The following is a 19,605-nucleotide window of genomic DNA, read 5'->3' as shown; positions in this document are numbered from 1 at the left end:
AAAGTATGTTGGCCAGTTTTTGACACTACTATAACTAAATTAAAACCAAGAAAAAAAGAGAATTATAGACACTTGTCTCTTTAAAATGTATAAATTATGTTCTTCAAGAATCAATTGGTATATGTAATTTCTAACTCCAAAAATGGATGTAGCAGCTGCAATTTGCCCCTTTTTTGTAATGTTCACTTCACTTCATGACCAAAAGTATGTGTGCACCTGCTCGTCAAACATCTCATTCCAAAATGATGGGCGTTAATATGGAGTTGGTCCCCCCTTTGCTGCTGTAACAGCCTCCACTCTTCTGGGAAGGCTTTCCTCTAGATGTTGGAACATTGCTGCGGGGACTTGATTTTATTCAGCATTATTGAGGTCGGACCCTGATGTTGGGCGATTAGGCCTGGCTCGCAGTCGGTGTTCCAATTCATCCCAAGGTGTTCGATGGAGTTGAGGTCAGGGCTCTGTGCAGGCCAGTCAAGTTCTTCCACACCTATCTCGATTAACCATTTCTGTATGGACTTTGCTTTGTGCATGGGGGCATTGTCATGCTGAAACAGGAAAGGGTCTTGCCCAAACTGTTGACACAATGTGAAAGTACAGAATCGTCTAGAATGTCATTGTATGCTGTAGCGTTAAGATTTCCCTTCACTGGAATTAAATGGCCTAGTCTGAACCATGAAACAAGGCCCCAGACCATTATTCATCCTCCACCAAACTTTACAGTTGGCACTATGCATTCGGACAGGTAGCGTTCTGGCATCCGCCAAACCCAGATTCATCTGTCGGACTGCCAGATGACGCGATTCGTCACTTCCGGGGAACGCGTTTCAACTACTCCAGAGTCCAATGGCGGCAAGCTTTACACCGCTCTAGCCGACGCTTGGCATTGCACATGGTGATCTTAGGCTTGGGTGTGGCTGCTCGGCCGTGGAAATCTATTTCATGAAGCTCCCAACGAACACATCAGCTTCCAGAGGCAGTTTGGAACTTGTAGTGACTGTTACAACCGTGGATAGACGATTTTTACGTGTTTCATGCTTCAGCACTCGGCGGTCCCATTCTGTGAGCTTGTGTGGCCTACCACTTTATGACTGAGCCGTTGTTGCTCCTAGACTTTTCACTTCACAATAACAGCACTTACAGTTGACCAGGGCAGCTCTAGCAGGGCAAGAATTTTACAAACTGACTTATTGAAATGGTGGATTCCTATGACGGTGCCATGTTGAAAGTCACTGAGCTCTTCAGTATGGGCCATTCTACTATCAATGTTTGTCTTTGGAGATTGCATGGCTGTGTGCTCGATTTTATACACATGTCAGCAACGGGTGTGGCTGAAATAGCCAAAACCACTAATTTGAAGGGGTGTCTATGTACTTTTGTTTGTATAGTGTATGTTGAAGCAACAGCTGTATTACCGCAACCTAAATGGATAGAAACCCCAAAGCATCTTGGGAAATGTAGTCTTTCTCTCTTAGACAAACTGCGAGTCAGCCTGCGTCTGTCCCCTCTGTGTTCCCACGACTCCCACGACAGCAAACACATTGACACAACACTGACTACCCCTCCTACGCAGACAGACACAACACTGACTACCCCTCCTACGCAGACAGACACAACACTGACTACCCCTCCTACGCAGACAGACACAACACTGACTACCCCTCCTACGCAGACAGACACAACACTGACTACCCCTCCTACGCAGACAGACACAACACTGACTACCCCTCCTACGCAGACAGACACAACACTGACTACCCCTCCTACGCAGACAGACAGAGAATGGATGGCGGTATGTAGAGCTAAGCCCAGGCTAGAGAGACAAACATTTTCCCCACAGTGTCTCCAAACCAAGGACAGTCAGGCCTCCCTCACTGCTGCTCCCTAATTACTCATGGGCTGCTCCCTGGAATTGGGGAAATTGCTGGGTTTAAGGGCATGAAATGCACAGATCTGTTAATCTAAAAGATACATGGGTGGGAATTCACAATAGGAGGGTATTATGCAGATAGCATTGGGATGTGGAACAGAATTGGTGGGTTCAAGGCCATATGCATCTATAGCAGAACTTAGTTCAATAGTATTTCAAAACTTTAAAATACTTTCAGGGTTTGTTTGAAACTGCATGCGTATAGCGTAAGGGTCAGCTGAACAAGATGCTAATGAATAGGGCTAATTAGCGTGTAGACATCCATCTGGATCCGACACCTCTTTGGGGTTTACGGATGGTGTTTGTTTACGGTCAATCAGAGGCTGGAATGCACTTGGACCACAATGCACCCTGTTAGTCGGATCGTGTGATTCGTCAAGCCAGATTATTTCTGGGATACGAACAGGCTGTTTGAGGTCGTGAAAACAACTGAAAAGTAGGTGTGTGCGTGATTGCGCGCGTGTGTGTGTGTGTCCAATACACTTGACCAGACCCTGAATACCTCTCATAGTAGAGTGATGGGGTCACAACTCCAATCTCCATCTCAAGTAACTTCAATTGCGTTTGAAAACGCAAATCTAAAACATTCAAGTCTCGAGTTATTAATGCTGCTATTGTTGCTAACATGCTCTAAGAAGGAAATGAGCACATTCTGATACTGCTGAGAGGTTACGGCCTTCCAACATCAACAGTCCAAGCAGTCCACCACACGAACACAAACACAACCTCCAGCTTTTGTATTTCGAAGTAAAACGCCAAGTGGATGTATTTTACCAGAGCTTATTGTTCAAATGTCAAGGCTGAACATTTTTTCTTTCTTGATTTTGAAGTCTTCCACTCACTCACTCAACTTTCTTTCGTTCTCCTTTGGTGCAGTGGGGAAGTTTCTGGGAGGGTCAGGAGGGGTGGGGGAGCATCTGTGGAGTTTAGTGGGCCAGTGACCTTGCCAGAAAATGAGTTCACCACAAAGCACTGTTTCCCAGAGGAAATATGATGAGGTTCTGGGGTCGAGCCACTTCTTGGAGTTGAAGTTCTAGATTGAAAGGGAATATATAGACAAAGGGAGACAGGGAGGGTAGATGGACAGAGAGAGGGGCGACAGGGAGGGTAGATGGACAGAGAGAGGGGCGACAGGGAGGGTAGATGGACAGAGAGAGGGGCGACAGGGAGGGTAGATGGACAGAGAGAGGGGAGACAGGGAGGGTAGATGGACAGAGAGAGGGGAGACAGGGAGGGTAGATGGACAGAGAGAGGGGCGACAGGGAGGGTAGATGGACAGAGAGAGGGGAGACAGGGAGGGTAGATGGACAGAGAGAGGGGAGACAGGGAGGGTAGATGGACAGAGAGAGGGGCGACAGGGAGGGTAGATGGACAGAGAGAGGGGCGACAGGGAGGGTAGATGGACAGAGAGAGGGGCGACAGGGAGGGTAGATGGACAGAGAGAGGGGCGACAGGGAGGGTAGATGGACAGAGAGAGGGAGACAGGGAGGGTAGATGGACAGAGAGAGGGGCGACAGGGAGGGTAGATGGACAGAGAGAGGGGAGACAGGGAGGGTAGATGGACAGAGAGAGGGGAGACAGGGAGGGTAGATGGACAGAGAGAGGGGAGACAGGGAGGGTAGATGGACAGAGAGAGGGGCGACAGGGAGGGTAGATGGACAGAGAGAGGGGCGACAGGGAGGGTAGATGGACAGAGAGAGGGGCGACAGGGAGGGTAGATGGACAGAGAGAGGGGCGACAGGGAGGGTAGATGGACAGAGAGAGGGGCGACAGGGAGGGTAGATGGACAGAGAGAGGGGCGACAGGGAGGGTAGATGGACAGAGAGAGAGGGAGTATACGTAGATGGAGGCAGAGAGAGGGTAGATGGAGGGAGAGGGTAGATAGGAGAGCGAGCGAGGGTAGATAGGAGAGCGAGCGAGAGAGGGGGTAGATAGGAGAGCGAGCGAGAGAGGGGGTAGATAGGAGAGCCAGCGAGAGAGGGGGTAGATAGGAGAGCGAGCGAGAGAGGGGGTAGACAGGAGAGCGATAGGAGAGCGAGAGAGGGGGTAGACAGGAGAGCGAGTGAGAGAAGGGGTAGACAGGAGAGCGAGCGAGAGAGAGGGTAGATAGGAGAGCGAGCGAGAGAGAGGGTAGATAGGAGAGCGAGCGAGAGAGAGGGTAGATAGGAGAGCGAGCGAGAGGGTAGATAGGAGAGCGAGCGAGCGAGAGGGTAGATAGGAGAGCGAGAGGGTAGATAGGAGAGCGAGCGAGAGAGAGAGGGTAGATAGGAGAGTGAGAGAGAGGGTAGATAGGAGAGCGAGCGAGAGAGAGGGTAGATAGGAGAGCGAGCGAGAGAGAGGGTAGATAGGAGAGCGAGCGAGAGAGAGGGTAGATAGGAGAGCGAGCGAGAGAGAGGGTAGATAGGAGAGCGAGAGAGAGAGAGGGGAGGTAGATAGGAAAGCGAGAGAGAGAGGGGAGGTAGATAGGAAAAGGGGAGGTAGATAGGAGAGAGAGCGCGAGATGGGGTAGATAGGAGAGCGAGCGAGAAAGGGGGTAGACAGGAGAGCGATAGGAGAGCGAGAGAGGGGGTAGACAGGAGAGCGAGTGAGAGAAGGGGTAGACAGGAGAGCGAGCGAGAGAGAGGGTAGGTAGGAGAGAGAGAGAGGGTAGGTAGGAGAGCGAGCGAGAGAGAGGGTAGGTAGGAGAGCGAGCGAGAGAGAGGGTAGGTAGGAGAGTGAGCGAGAGAGTGGGTAGGTAGGAGAGTGAGCGAGAGAGTGGGTAGGTAGGAGAGCGAGAGAGAGAGAGGGTAGATAGGAGAGATGGTACATAGTAGAGCGAGAGAGAGAGGGTAGATAAGGGACGAGAGGGTAGATAGGAGAGCGAGAGAGGGGAGGTAGATAGGGAGAGGGGAGGTAGATAGGGAGAGGGGAGGTAGATAGGAAAAGGGGAGGTAGATAGGAGAGAGAACGCGAGAGGGGAGGTAGATAGGAGAGAGAACGCGAGAGGGGAGGTCGATAGGAGAGAGAGCGCGAGAGGGGAGGTCGATAGGAGAGAGAGCGCGAGAGGGGAGGTCGATAGGAGAGAGAGCGCGAGAGGGGAGGTCGATAGGAGAGAGAGCGTGAGAGAGCGCGAGAGGGGAGGTCGATAGGAGAGAGAGCGAGAGAGGGGCGGTAGATAGGAGAGAGAGAGAGGGAGGGAAGATACAAGATAGGGAGTACATTCTTCTACTTAGGAGATAAGACTAGGAGGAGGGGGTCTCACGAGTGGCGCAGGCGCAGCGGTCTAAGGCACTGCATCTCAGTGCTAGAGGCGTCACTACAGACACCCTGGTTCGAATCCAGGCTATATCACAACCGGACGTGATTGGGAGTCCCATAGGGCGGTGCAAAATTGGCCCAGCGTCGTCCGGGTTAGGCCGGTGTAGGCCGTCCATTGTAAATAAGAATTTGTTCTTAACCTTTATTTAACTAGGCAAGTCAGTTAAGTTGAAAATAAAAAACATACATGGAGAGAAAGGGAGTGTAGATGGATAGATAAAGGGAGTGCATACTGTAGAAGGAAGAGGGGAGGGTTTAATGTGGTTAATTTGTGTTTATCATTAATGGTTAGTGTTAGTCTCTCTGGGATTTGGCTGGGCCTAGACAGAGTGGCTGAGTGTTATTAGAGACAGGCTGCAGATTGGTAATAGTCCTATTTGACCCTTTTACCCTATTTTCTAGCTAAATAGACTATGGCACCTAGCATGCCAGTGTGCATGGCGGAACACTACAATTTCCCTTTGGGTTAATGAGTGTAGTGTAGAGTCATCGTATTGATGTTGCATTTAGATTCCCCTATCGATATGTATAAATAAGGTACACTTAGACCTGTTGGAAGGGTTGCCCCGCATCCTAACATGAATGTGTATCATATGATTTTCTTCTCTCTCTCTATAGGGCTAACTCACGTGTCCAGCATAAATGCTTTGCTAATGACACAGCAACAAATACATTTTGACATAGCTCTGCACTGTAAAAAAACACCAACACCAACATGTTTTTATGCCCCCCCCCCTTGTAAATAGCCACATATATCCATGTTACCATGGCGCCTTTCTGGGGGCGGCCGCGATCAACGGTCCATAGTGCTAGTGGATTTTCCCCCTTAAAACCCTCCACCGGTGGAAAAAACGGCAGCTGCCACCAACAAAATGAAATTAGAGCGGACCTTTCCATGAGAAAAAAAAGGGGTGGGGGGGGGGGCGTTGCTGGGACTTTATTGGAGTCACCAGCCGTAATCGCTTATTCATGACAGTTTGTGGCGACATTAGGTGGAGTTTTTCAGGTAAAACTCAGGGCCCTAAATATAGAGCCTAGTGAAGAGCAGTTGGGAATGGAGTAAAGCAGGAGTACAGATAATGACCGTTAAAAAGCAAACTAAACACACAAAGACAACCTCAGCGAGTGTTTACAACACCCAAAAGACCAGTAAAGAAAACATTATCAAACCCAAGGTATCACACTCCAGCAGCGACGGTCTCTCTCTCTCTCTCTGTTCTCTCTCTCTCTCTCTGTACTCTCGCTCTCTCTCTGTACTCTCGCTCTCTCTCTGTACTCTCGCTCGCTCTCTCTCTCTGTACTCTCGCTCTCTCTCTCTGTACTCTCTCTCTCTCTGTACTCTCTCTCTCTCTCACTCACTCTGGGTGAAGACCAACTCTGGGAATGCTCTAATCCCCGCATTAAATGTCAATGAAGACATTTATTTCCATACGCTTGGAGAGATTAGATTTTTATTGCCGCAATTATGTTATTTTAAGAGCCGAAGGCAGAGACCCCAGCGAGTGAGTTAGTTTCTCCTCGCGTCCTAGCTAGCTAAGTGGAGAAGACAACAAAGAAGTGTTATTTTCCATCCCACTCCCCTCTTTTTTTCCCATCCCCCCCCCAGTGTTATCGCCTAAGTGGAAATGCATCACATCTTAGTGAAAATGATTTACCTGTTGATTGCCTCCACGGTGCTGTAACACTTCAAAGCCAATCATGAGTCAACTCAGCTGATTACTACATGAATCACTTCCTCCCGTTGTCTCATTGATAACCTAGAGATAAGATGGCCACCATATAGACGGGGGTCACACTTCGTCTTTGAAGTTCCACTAATGGGACCTCATATCCGAAGTAGCTATTTCCTGTGTTTACGCCCTGCCCGTCACGCTCTAACACACGTATTGCCCTCGCTGTGGCGCTTTCCCATAGACTACAGTGCATCGTAACCAATACCTCTCTAACCAATCCCTCTCGCTCCCCGTGTTTCCTCCAGCCTCCAGACAACGGGCCTCCTCCTCTCCCCAGCTCCTCTCTCCCAGAGGGCTACTATGAAGAGGCCGTCCCCCTCAGTCCTGGAAAAGCCCCAGAATACATCACCTCCAGTAAGTGTACAAAACACAAACACACGTCCATGTGAATACACACAAACACACACAATGAAAACACACTTGAAAAGCTAAAGTGAGGACTGAACACACGTTCACTCACAGTGCACATACACCCGCCCCTGCGGTCAATATCTTACATATTATCCCTCAACTATCTCTCAGACTACGATTCGGACCAGATGAGCAGTTCGTATGAGTCGTATGACGAGGAGGAGGAGGATGGGAAGGGTAGAGGGAAGAAGATGCGACACCAGTGGCCTAGCGAGGAGGCCTCCATGGACCTAGTCAAGGACGCACGCATCTGTGCCTTCCTGCTGCGCAAGAAGCGCTTCGGACAATGGACCAAGCTGCTCTGTGTCATCAAGGACAACAAGCTGCTGGTACAGACACATGCACAGATACAGAGAGACACACACTGTCACCCTCACATATAACCACACACACACACACACACACACACACACACACACACACACACACACACACACACACACACACACACACACACACACATGAATAACCACATGCACCTGGAGAAGCCATGTGTATTTGAAAAACTTGATCCACTGGTTGATTGACCTCTCTCTCTCTCCTCCCTCTCTCCTCCCTCCTCCAGTGCTACAAGTCATCCAAAGACCAGACGCCCCAGATGGAGCTAGTGTTATCAGGCTGCAGCATCACACATGTCCCCAAGGACGGCAAGAAGAAGAAACACGAGCTGAAGATAGTCCACCAGGGGGCAGACGCCCTGGTTCTGGCCGTGCAGAGCAAAGAGCAGGCTGAGGAGTGGCTCAAGGTAACACAATAACCCGGGACACAGATTATGACATTACAGCGGCACACTATTGTTGGCCGAGTGGTCCAGGGTAACAGAATGACCCGAGACACCGATCAGGATGTTAGCGTTTCGCTATCAGACAATGGTCCCAAGTTACTGCAGCACTATTGTAGACGGAGTACCAGACTAATGTGTGCATCGGATACAATGGCAATGACAAGTTGGGTAAATCAGAAACAGACTGGTTCTAAGGAGAGTGCACTCTTTTGGAGTGAGAACAGGATAGAGTATATTTCCCATCAATCCTGAAGCAAGATTCTTGTGGAATGTCTGTCCAGATGTACAGTATGCCACTGGTTTATTTTTTAAGGGGAGAGACTACTTATAACATGATCATATTATGAGAATAACATCCCCATTTTTGCCTTAGCGGATGGAGTCTTCTTTCTGATATTGTGTTAGGGCCCAGATGGTTATTTTGAACAGGTGTTTCTGATGTCTGTACTCTAATGTCAGGATGTTTGCTTAGTATTTGTAGAGCCGTCTCTCTCAGATCTCCCTCTCAGCCCTGTCTCTCCCGGGGACTCCGACAAGCCCGCAAAGCAAACCATCCTGCTGACATCAAATAAAGACCTGTTCTTTTTAGTTTCCCCGCTGCCTCGTATGTTATTCCAAAGCCTTTGAGCTATTCCATGTCAATCGCAGTATGGAAGAGGCCATAGGGGTTCAAATTCAAAGAAACACACATGCACTACACACACACACACGCACACTACAACCCCCCCTCACCTCTTGTTTTCCTGAGATTCCCCTTGGAAAGCGTTGTTTATCGTTGAAAACCCATTGTGCAGCTATTTTAAGACCCCTTTTCCCCTTGTTTTTTCATTGCTCTAGTTGCTGAATGCTGCTCCTGCCAATTACATTTCCTGCTCTGTAGTTTACCGACAGGGCCATTTTGAAACCATTTCATACAGCACACCAGTCTGTGAAAAACTTTGTCCGAGAGGACCCCGTTTAAAAACCGAGAGGCCTGAGATGTCGCAGGTTAGCGTTTTTCGGCATGGATCTTGTTCTGGAGGCAGTTCTGCAGTCGTCACTTGCTGGCACATCCACAAAGTCACACAATCTGATTTTAAACCCCAACCTTAACCTCAATACATTTTCTTTCTCTCTGCATTGTTGAGAAGGGTCAGTGAGTAAGCATTTCACTGTCAGTCTACACCTGTTGTTTACGAAGCATGTGATGAATAAAAGTGTGGTTTGATTTGAACCCCACTGTTATCCCTAATTTTAGTTTTTCAGAATTTTTTCAATATAGCCAATTTTGGCTTTGCAGCTGGTCCATCTAGCGGAAATTGCTCAGTTCTGCCTCCAGGACAAGAATCATCCCAATAAAAGTCAACCTGCATCTATGGTGGGCCACTATAGAGCTTTATGTCCGCAGTGAAAAAAGGGAGTAAGTCTGATATTTTTGTTCTGATTTGATTATTCCTTCCATATGGTAATTCTGGTTGTTATTGATTCGCTGCAGCGAAGCAGCACGCTCGGGTAGCGCCGAGGTACCTGTGAGCAGCCGCACTGGACTGCGCAAACATACAAACCGAACCAAAACATCCATAATTATCACTCGAGACAGGACCTTGTTGCATATTTGGTCAGGTGTCTATTAAACTGCACTTTAAAACTACTTTGAACCGATACATATGAACACGGCATGAACACATGCCTTTCACCCTCACCCCAAACAATCTCTCTGTTTTAGTTTACTTAATTGACATATGCATACTTTTTTCATACCAAATGACCCTTGCAATCAGTGCGCCCAATTATGAGGCCCGGCTGGCCGTGGTTCGACGTACCCCGAAACAGGAGCCTAGAGTGGATGGATTGGATTGAAGTCCCATATTTTACCTTTGCATGATTAACTGCACAGTGAGGGAGGGGATATTCTCTTGGCCTGCTCTGCATACAGTTACGCCTGGGGGTGTTTGAGCGCCTCACAGAGCCAAAAAGATTAGTGTGTGTGGAGCATGTGTTTGGATGTTAGGGCTAGATGTTGCCTAGGACCCCAGAATAAAAGTTCTCTGTTTCTCTCTCTCTCTCTTTGTCTTTCCTTATTTTTTGTCTTTCTCTTTTTCTTTCTCGCTTGCTCTGTCTTTCTCTCTCTTCCCAGCTCTCTCTCTTTTCCTCTCTCTCTCTCGTTCTCCCTGTCTCCCCTACTCTGTTTCTCCATCCAGAGACACAGAGCTTCGATAATAATCACTCTTGCATTTCACATTAAAAATGGAATAATGGATATAAAAGGTCTCCGATAAATCCCACTCTAGTCGGAGGATTATGATCCAATACCATGTCCCTGTAATGAACTGAGTCATGTAAGACTACATTAGTAAATGGAGACGGGACTAGAACGGAGCCTTGAGGCGCACCAAAACAGTTTACTGATGTGAAATCCAGAAATTGTGTGGCTAATGAACTGTTTATGGAATCTAAATGTCCATATTGTGTTGCTACTTCATCCTTTCTAATCCTTTCCAGTGCTTATGGTCTTTTGAATTTTATATTTTTCTCCTTATTCCCTTACCTCATCTCTCCTTCGACATGACCTGCTTTTCTTCCACTTCTCTACTAGGCTAATGCAAGATATCTTTCTCTTCCTCCTCTTCTTCTCCTCCTCTCCTCCCTCTCTTTTGTCTTGTGATAATTATCCCTCTGTTTCTTCAAGCAGGCCTGGTGAGATATAATGTTGCATGTCATATGGTTACTGGTCTGCAGTGGCTGCTTGGCTTCTCACACTGTGTGTTGCCTGTTTACACTCAGTCTCACTCTATAATCACTGTTCAAGTCCTATCCCAGTCTGGCTCTTATGATTGACCGTTGCTGCCATGTTGCCTGAAATTCTTCCTCTGCATCATTTTGCATTGGGCACTCAATGTTTGGCAACACCCATGTCCTGCACTAGAGTGTGGATGCCTGTATGTGTACACATCAAATCAAACTTTATTAGTCACATGCGCCGAACACAACAAGTGTAGACCTTACCGTGAAATGCTTACTTACAAGCCCTTAACCAACAGTGCAGTTCAAGAAGAGTTAAGAAAATATTTACCAAATTAAAGTAAAAAATTATAAAAAGTAACACAATAAAATAACAATAACGAGGCTATATACAGGGGGTACCGGTACCGAGGTAATTTGGCCATGTAGGTAGGGGTGAAGTGACTATGCATAGATAATAAACAGCAAGTAGCAGCAGTGTACAAAACAAATAGGGAGGTCATTGTAAATAGTCTGGTGGCCATTTGATTAATTGTTCAGCAGTCTTATGGCTTGGGGGTAGAAGCTGTTGAGGAGCCTTTTGGTCCAGTACCGGTACCGCTTGCCATGCGGTAGCAGAGAAAACAGTCTATAACTTGGGTGGCTGGAGTCTCTGACAATTTTTGGGGCTTTTCTCTGACACGCCTATTATATAGGTCCTAGATGGCAGGAAGCTTGGCCCCAGTGATGTACTGGGCTGTACGTATATCCCTCTGTAGCGCCTTACGGTCAGATGCCGAGCAGTTGCCATACCAGGCGGTGATGCAACCGGTCAGGATGCTCTTGATGGTGCAGCTGTAGAACTTTTTGAGCATCTTGGGACCCATGCCAAATCTTTTCAGTCTTCTGAGGGGGAAAAGGTGTTGTCGTGCCCTCTTCACAACTGTCTTGATGTGTTTGGACCATGATAGTTTGTTGGTGATGTGGACACCAAGCAACTTGAAGCTCTCGACCCGCTCCACTATTGCCCCGTCGATGTTAATGGTGGCCTGCTCGGCCCACCTTTTCCTGTAGGCCACGGTCAGCTCTTTTGTCTTGCTCACATTGAGGGAGAGGTTGTTGTCCTGGCACCACACTGCCAGGTCTCTGACCTCCTCCCTATAGGCTGTCTCATCGTTGTCGGTGATCAGGCCTACCACTGTTGTGTCGTCAGCAAACTTAATGATGGTGTTGGAGTCATATTTGGCCAGTCATGGGTGAACATGGAGTACAGTAGGGGACTAAGTACACACCTCTGAGGGGCCCCAGTGTTGTCGATCAGCGTGGCAGACGTGTTGTTACCTACCCTTACCACCTGGGGGCAGCCCATCAGGAAGTCCAGGATCCAGTTGTAGAGGGAGGTGTTTAGTCCCATGGTCCTTAGCTTAGTGATGAGCTTCGTGGGCACTATGGTATTGAACGCTGAGCTGTAATCAATGAACAGCATTCTCACGTAGGTGTTCCTTTACACCATGGATCTTTTATCCATGTACATGCAGTATAGTATGCATGGTGTTAAAGTATGGGTTGTCAATCACAATAAGAACATTACAATTCACAGATCCAGCAAAGAAGCATATTTTCCAGTTATATGGCACTAGTTTGATGTGAAGCATATATGAAGATTATTCTCCCAGATTTAACAAAACACCCCTTTATTGGCAGATGAAGAAAGTCCATAAGCCCTCCAAACCCACCCAAAACCCAAGCATTTCGCTACACCCGCAATAACATCTGCTAAATATGTGTGTGACCAATAAAATTTGATTTGATTTTTATCTGTATAATATCATATAAACTGTGTGATTTGCCTCTCCCTGATGGCAGATAGGGAGACATTTAGTTCATGTCTGTCCCAATCGTTCCAGCAACGCTCCGGCTAGGGCCAAAACCATGGAGCCCAGCCACAGCCTGTAATTTCCCTGCAGCGCCAATTATGTTCGCTCCCAGCCAAAGCCAATGAAATGTGGTGAGCAGAGACGCTGAGAAGAACTCCACCGCGGGGACAGACGCGGATGGTTTTGAAGGGTTGTGTGTGTGTGTTTTGAGGGTTGTTTGTGTGTGTGTGCGCGCGCGCGCATACCTGCGTGCGCGTACTCGCTCGTGTATGTGGTGCCTGACTGCCTGTCTCCACAGTAGTCCCCAAGTCACCCCTCGCAGGTTAACCTAGCGTAGCGTTATCATTCATTCACTCACTGCTCATATGTCAATGATATTGATTCAATATGGTGGTGGTTGTGCTGTTGATGGGTTGCCAGGTTGGAGGTTCTGCAAGGTCATGTTGATCCAAACTGGCGCCCCGTCCACTCCCCCATGCAGTGTGTGGATATCCCTGGATATGCCATTCACTCTGAATGGGCGTGTTACATAACACAATGGATGGGTCTCACAAGGGATGCGACAATGGCAATCTTCCAATGGCTGTAGTCAAGTACTGTACAGCTAAAAGCCGTTGACTTTTTTGTCAGTCTTGCTGCGTGTGTTGCATACTGCACTATGATCCATCGGCTGATGTAACACAGTGTAACACGTTTTTGAAATGAAATGCATTGAACATGTCATGTCAATGGCAATCTTGCTCCCATGCTTGAAATGAGCAGAATGCAACTGATGCATTGTTATAACTAAATAGTGCTGTGTTTGTGTTTGGTATTCCTCTTCCTGTAGGTGATGAGGGAGGTGTGCAGCAACGGAGGGGACTCAGATGGAGCAGGCGCCGGGTCTCCTGTACACAAGCCCGACCTGGAGAAGGTAAGGAGCAGAACGCCAGCTCAGGCACATAAAGACACACTTGCACACACCGGCGAGACACAAAACTCAGAAAGAATCAAAACGAACGTGCATGCACATGTGTATACAAACACATCAACGTGAAGGTAAGGACATACATAACATACAGTGGAGCAAAAAAGTATTTAGTCAGCCACCAATTGTGCAAGTTCTCCCACTTAAAAAGATGAGAGGCCTAACACCTACAATGTGATTTTCTGGATTTTTTTTCTCATTTTGTCTGTCATAGTTGAAGTGTACCTATGATGACAATTACAGATCTCTCTCATCTTTTTAAGTGGGAGAACTTGCACAATTGGTGGCTGACTAAATAATTTTTTGCCCCACTGTACATACATACATACATACATACATACATACATACATACATACATACATACATACATACATACATACATACATACATACATACATACATACATACATACATACAGTTGAAGTGGGAAGTTTACATACACTTTGGTTGGAAGTCATTAAAACTTGTTTTTCAACCACTCCACAAATTTCTTGTTAACAAACTATAGTTTTGGCAAGTCGGTTAGGACATCTACTTTGTGCATGACACAAGTCATTTTTCCAATCAATGTTTACAGACAGATTATTTCAGTAATAATTCAGTGTATCACAATTCCAGTGGGTCAGAAGTTTACATACACTAAGTTGACTGTGCCTTTAAACAGCTTGGAAAATTCCAGAAAATAATGTCATGGCTTTAGAAGCTTTTGATAGGCTAATTGACATAATTTGAGTCAATTGGAGGTGTACCTGTGGATGTATTTCAAGGCCTACCTTCAAACTCAGTGCCTCTTTGCTTGACATCATGGGAAAATCAAAAGAAATCAGCCAAGACCTCAGAAAAGAATTGTAGACCTCCACAAGTCTGGTTCATCCTTGGGAGCAATTTCCAAACGCCTGAAGGTACCACGTTCATCTGTACAAACAATAGTACCTAAGTATAAACACCATGGCACCACACAGCCGTCATACCGCTCAGTAAGGAGACGCGTTCTGTCTCCTAGAGATGAACGTACTGTCACGTCCTGGCCAGTATAAGGTTAATTGTTTTTGTAGTTTGGTCAGGACGTGGCAGAGGGTATTTGTTTTATGTGGTTCGGGGTGTTGTGTTTGTGTAAAGGGTGTTTGATTTAGTATTTCCGGGTTTTGGTTTATGTTTAGTTAATTCTATGGTTAGTCTAGTGTGTGTGTTTCTATGTTTGGTTGATTGGGGTTGGGACTCTCAGTTGAAGGCAGGTGTTGTCTATCTGCCTTTGATTGAGAGTCCCATATATTAGGGTGTGTTTGTATGTGTTATTTGTGGGTGATTATTCTGTGTATAGCCTTGTGCCTTACCAGACTGTTTATTTGTCGAGTGTTCGTTTTTTCGTATGTTCATTTTTGAGAGTAATTAAAAATCAAGATGAGCATTCACGTACCTGCTGCGTTTTGGTCCTCATTCACCGACAACAACCGTGACACGTACTTTGGTGCGAAAAGTACAAATCAATCCCAGAACAACAGCAAAGGACCTTGTGAAGATGCTGGAGGAAACGGGTACAAAAGTATCTATATCCACAGTAAAACGAGTCCTGTATTATCATAACCTGAAAGGCCGCTCAGCAAGGAAGAAGCCACTGCTCCAAAACTGCCATAAAAAAGACAGACTACGGTTTGCAACTGCACATTGGGACAAAGATGGTACTTTTTGGAGAAATGTCCTCTGGTCTGATGAAACAAAAATAGAACTGTTTTGCCATAATGACCATCGTTATGTTTGGAGGAAAAAGGGGGAGGCTTGCAAGCCGAAGAACACCATCCCAACAGTGAAGCACGGGGGTGGCAGCATCATGTTGTGGGGGTGCTTTGCTGCAGGAGGGACTGGTGCACTTCACAAAATAGATGGCGTTATGAGGACGGAAAATTATGTGGATATTGAAGGTACATCTCAAGACATCAGTCAGGAAGTTAAAGCTTGTTCGCAAATGGGTCTTCAAAATGGACAATTACCCCAAGCATACTTCCAAAGTTGTGGAAAAATGCCTTAAGGACAACAAAGTCAAGGTATTGGTGTGGCCATCACAAAGCCCTGACCTCAATCCTGTAGAACATTTGTGGGAAGAACTGAAAAAGTGTGTGCGAGGAAGGAGGCCTACAAACCTGATTCAGTTACACCAGCTCTGTCAGGAGGAATGGGCCAAAATTCACCCAACTTATTGTGGGAAGCTTGTGGAAGGCTACCTGAAATGTTTGACCCAAGTTAAACAATTTAAAGGCAATGCTACCAAATACTAATTGAGCGTATGTAAACTTCTGACCCACTGGGAATGTGATGAAAGAAATAAAAGCTGAAATAAATCATTCTCTCTACTATTATTCTGACATTTCACATTCTTAAAATAAAGTGGTGATCCTAACTGACCTAAGACAGAGAATTTTTACTAGGATTAAATGTCAGGAATTGAGAAAAACTGGTTTGAAATGTATTCGGCCAATGTGTATGTAAACTTCCGACTTCGTGTGTGTGTGTGTGTGTGTGTGTGTGTGTGTGTGTGTGTGTGTGTGTGTGTGTGTGTGTGTGTGTGTGTGTGTATCTACACATCCCTGTACGCTGCCATAGGGCCCCTCGCCTCTCTCTGTGTGCCCTAATAACAAGCAGGATGCCAGGGCAGCACATTGCAGTAAAAGCTGTAATTGTTGTGCCAAATAGCACTTAATTGCAGCTGTGGCACAGTGTGTTTAGGGAGGTGAAGGAAGAGTGTGTTATTGGATTTCATAAGCCTGGAGAAAACAGGTAAACTTACTGGAACTGTTGGAGCCTTATTGTACAGAGCTTGTGTGTGTGTGTGTGTGTGTGTGTGTGTGTGTGTGTGTGTGTGTGTGTGTGTGTGTGTGTGTGTGTGTGTACAGTGGTGGAAAATTAGGCAGATCAGAAGGAGTTTAATGACAAACTGCTCCCTAGCTGGCACAATACACAGAAGCCTAGCCTAATTATTTCAACCATAACATCTTGCAGATGCTCTCCGAGATTCTCTGTGGGTACAGTGTGTGTTTTATGTATATGGTTGTGTGTGTGTGTGTGCGCGTCTCTGTATTTCTCTTTCTCTCTTTGTGTCTGCATGTGTGTTTGCCTGTTTTATATTTCTGTCTGCATGTATACCAGCCTGCATCCCACTGCTGGCTTGCCTCTGAAGCTAAACAGGTTTGGTCCGGGTCGGTCCCTTGATGGGAAACCAGATGCTGCTGGAAGTGGTGTTGGAGGGCCAGTAGGAGGCACTCTTTCCTCTGGTCTAATTATATATTTTTTGAATGCCCCAGGGCAGTGATTGGGGGCATTGCCCTGTGTAGGGTGCCGTCTTTCGGATGGGACGTTAAACGTGTCCTGACACTCTGTGGTCACTGAAGATCACATGGCACTTATTGTTAACCCTGGTGTCCTGGCTAAATTCCCAATCTGGCCCTCATACTATCATGGCCACCGAATCATCCCCAGCTTCCAATGGGCTCATTCATCCCCCCTCCTCTCCCCTGTAACTATTCCCTAGGTCGTTGCTGTAAATGAGAATGTGTTCTTGGTCAACTAACCTGTGAAATAAGGGTTCAATCTAAAAAAAATGTAAATATCTGTCTAACAGTTCTAACTCTTCCATTGCAGAAGGTGTCATGTGATAGGCCGAGCTCAGATGGCGAGCCGCCCCATGAGAACGGACACACCGTCACCGACTGTAAGGACCAAGGTGAGACCAGGGAAGGGTCTGGAATACTTTGATAGTTACACTAAGTACAGGACATCATACTGGGTTAATGGCATTCTGGTTTTGAACACAGGCTTGATATTGGTGTGAAAGAGTCTCTTCTCAATTGGGCTTTCCCTTGGTTCAATACTGTTCCTCTTTGGAAGTTAAATGAGTAATGGCATGTAAGCTATGAATTAGCTCTAGATTCATATTCATTTCAGTGACAAAACAAGCAAGTATTGTGTAGATAATCATTGTACCATCTAAACCATTGTGAAATATATTTTCCATAACCAAAAATATTGTATTTTCAGCTGTTTGAAGCTGGTGTACAAAACCGAGAGTAATAGAGCAAAAACGAAACTTAAGCACGGGAAGCATAGAAATAGAGTACATAGAACAGATCCACCACTTTTTAGACTTTTCGCTCAATGAGAATGACGGAGCTATAACACACGTTTCTATGTGAATTTGGTCTGGTCGCCCAAAAAGTTCCATACAGTATTGCAGCTTTAATGCTAATGAAGCATTGTGTTTCTTCAGCGTTGACCCAACTGTAAATCCCTCTATACTCTGTTGATTGGAGAAATTTTCTTGAGGGCCAGAGCAGCTTGTGTGTTCAGGGGAAGTATGATTATGAGATTAGCCACAGAAACAATGGATTTGAGCATTTGGATTTATTCAACGTTTATTTGATATTGAACCTTTTTTCCTGCACCTAGTACCAAGACAGCCGAGATTCTATCTAAATAGCAGGATGACATTATTCAGCGTCTGCTTGCTCGACAAGCTCAATTCCACGGGGTTTACATTTTCATTTAACTTGTCAAGACCTCTTGTTTGGATTCTCTGGAATTTAGAGCTGTTCGTGTTTGGTCTCATTACACACAAACCAACGCACGCACAGATACTCTCTCCCCAGGCTGTGATTAATAGACGTATGTCTAATAGTTTGCATATCACAGCTGGGAAACCATGATTGTTGTTGAAATATGCACATGATCCTCAATTGGAGGATCTCTGACTGATGGCTTTTGACAGATTGCTGTAAGTCTACGCATTTGTTGTGTTCCCTCAGGTGAGACCAATTATGAGTGGATTGTGAGTGTATTATTATTTGTATTTATTTTTTCACCTTTATTTAACTAGGCAAGTCAGTTCAGAACAAATTCTTATTTTCAATGACGGCCTAGGAACAGTGGGTTAACTGCCTTGTTCAGGGGCAGAACGACGATTTTTACCTTGTCAGCTCGGGGATTCGATCTTGCAACCTTTCGGTTATAAGTCCAACGCTCTAACCACTAGGCTACCTGCCGCCCCATTATGATACTGCCCTCTGGAGGATTGGAGGGGTAATGCTGTTTGGCTACCACTTTTATTCCCCAACTTTCATTCCCCAATTATTATTTCATGCCCAATCCCAAATTGACCCATAGCCCCTACCCCTTATATGCACTTCATGTAACTAAGAGTATGGTATAGCTCCACAACGCCCTCTGATAGGCTAGGTTGAATATTTGCCATATTGCTTACACTGCTCCAATCCTCTCATATCTAGTTCCCACGGAGTAGGGGTGGATGGTGGCTTGAGTCCATGCACTATGTCACCAGTGGCGAGCCAGTGGTTGATGATATCACCTCATATCTCTACAGTACCACTGCATCTCCAAGTCAAACAACTACCACAGACCCACCCTTCTCACACCATTTCACCATTTCCCAGCTGCCCACTTTCTGAGGGGAGAAAAACGAGTCTCCAAATCCATTTTTCACCTTAATCAGCCACATTCCTTCCATGGCTGGTAAGAAGCGAAACTTGACTCAGTGGAATCAAATTAGCCTGATCAGAGTGTTTCCCCCCCTGTCTTTCACGGCAAAAAGAAGAGAAAAATAATTATAATCATCCAAAGTGAAGCTCTTTCACACATGTGTGTCTGGTTTCCTACCTTAGACCCCGGGCCTAACGTGTGTGTGTGTGTGTGTGTGTGTGTGTGTGTGTGTGTGTGTGTGTGTGTGTGTGTGTGTGTGTGTGTGTGTGTGTGTGTGTGTGTGTGTGTGTGTGTGTGTGTGTGTGTGTGTGTGTGTGTGTGAGAGATAAACACTAGCAGGGGTTGGGCAGAAATGGCCACATATTTAATGAGATTTGTCGTCATGGTAGATATCATCACTATCAGGGTAACAGGATCTGAGTTG

General features: G+C 46.3%; 1 protein-coding gene across 4 annotated transcripts in view; it reads left to right on the top strand.

The window, feature by feature from the left end:
* Positions 1-19,605, top strand: part of LOC106577495 (actin filament-associated protein 1) — a 117,773-nt gene that overhangs the window by 85,392 nt on the left and 12,776 nt on the right. For all 4 annotated transcript variants that reach the window (XM_045701280.2, XM_045701282.2, XM_045701281.2 and 1 more), the window contains 5 exons: positions 7,203-7,311; positions 7,480-7,697; positions 7,934-8,113; positions 13,559-13,642; positions 17,331-17,412. In XM_045701280.2, coding sequence (XP_045557236.1) covers positions 7,203-7,311; positions 7,480-7,697; positions 7,934-8,113; positions 13,559-13,642; positions 17,331-17,412 — 673 coding nt within the window. The remainder of the gene's footprint in view (positions 1-7,202; positions 7,312-7,479; positions 7,698-7,933; positions 8,114-13,558; positions 13,643-17,330; positions 17,413-19,605) is intronic.

The sequence above is a fragment of the Salmo salar genome, chromosome 18, assembly GCF_965601325.2.
Source record: "Salmo salar chromosome 18, fSalSal1, whole genome shotgun sequence".
Lineage (NCBI taxonomy): Eukaryota > Metazoa > Chordata > Actinopteri > Salmoniformes > Salmonidae > Salmo > Salmo salar.
This window is presented reverse-complemented; position numbering and strand designations above follow the sequence as displayed.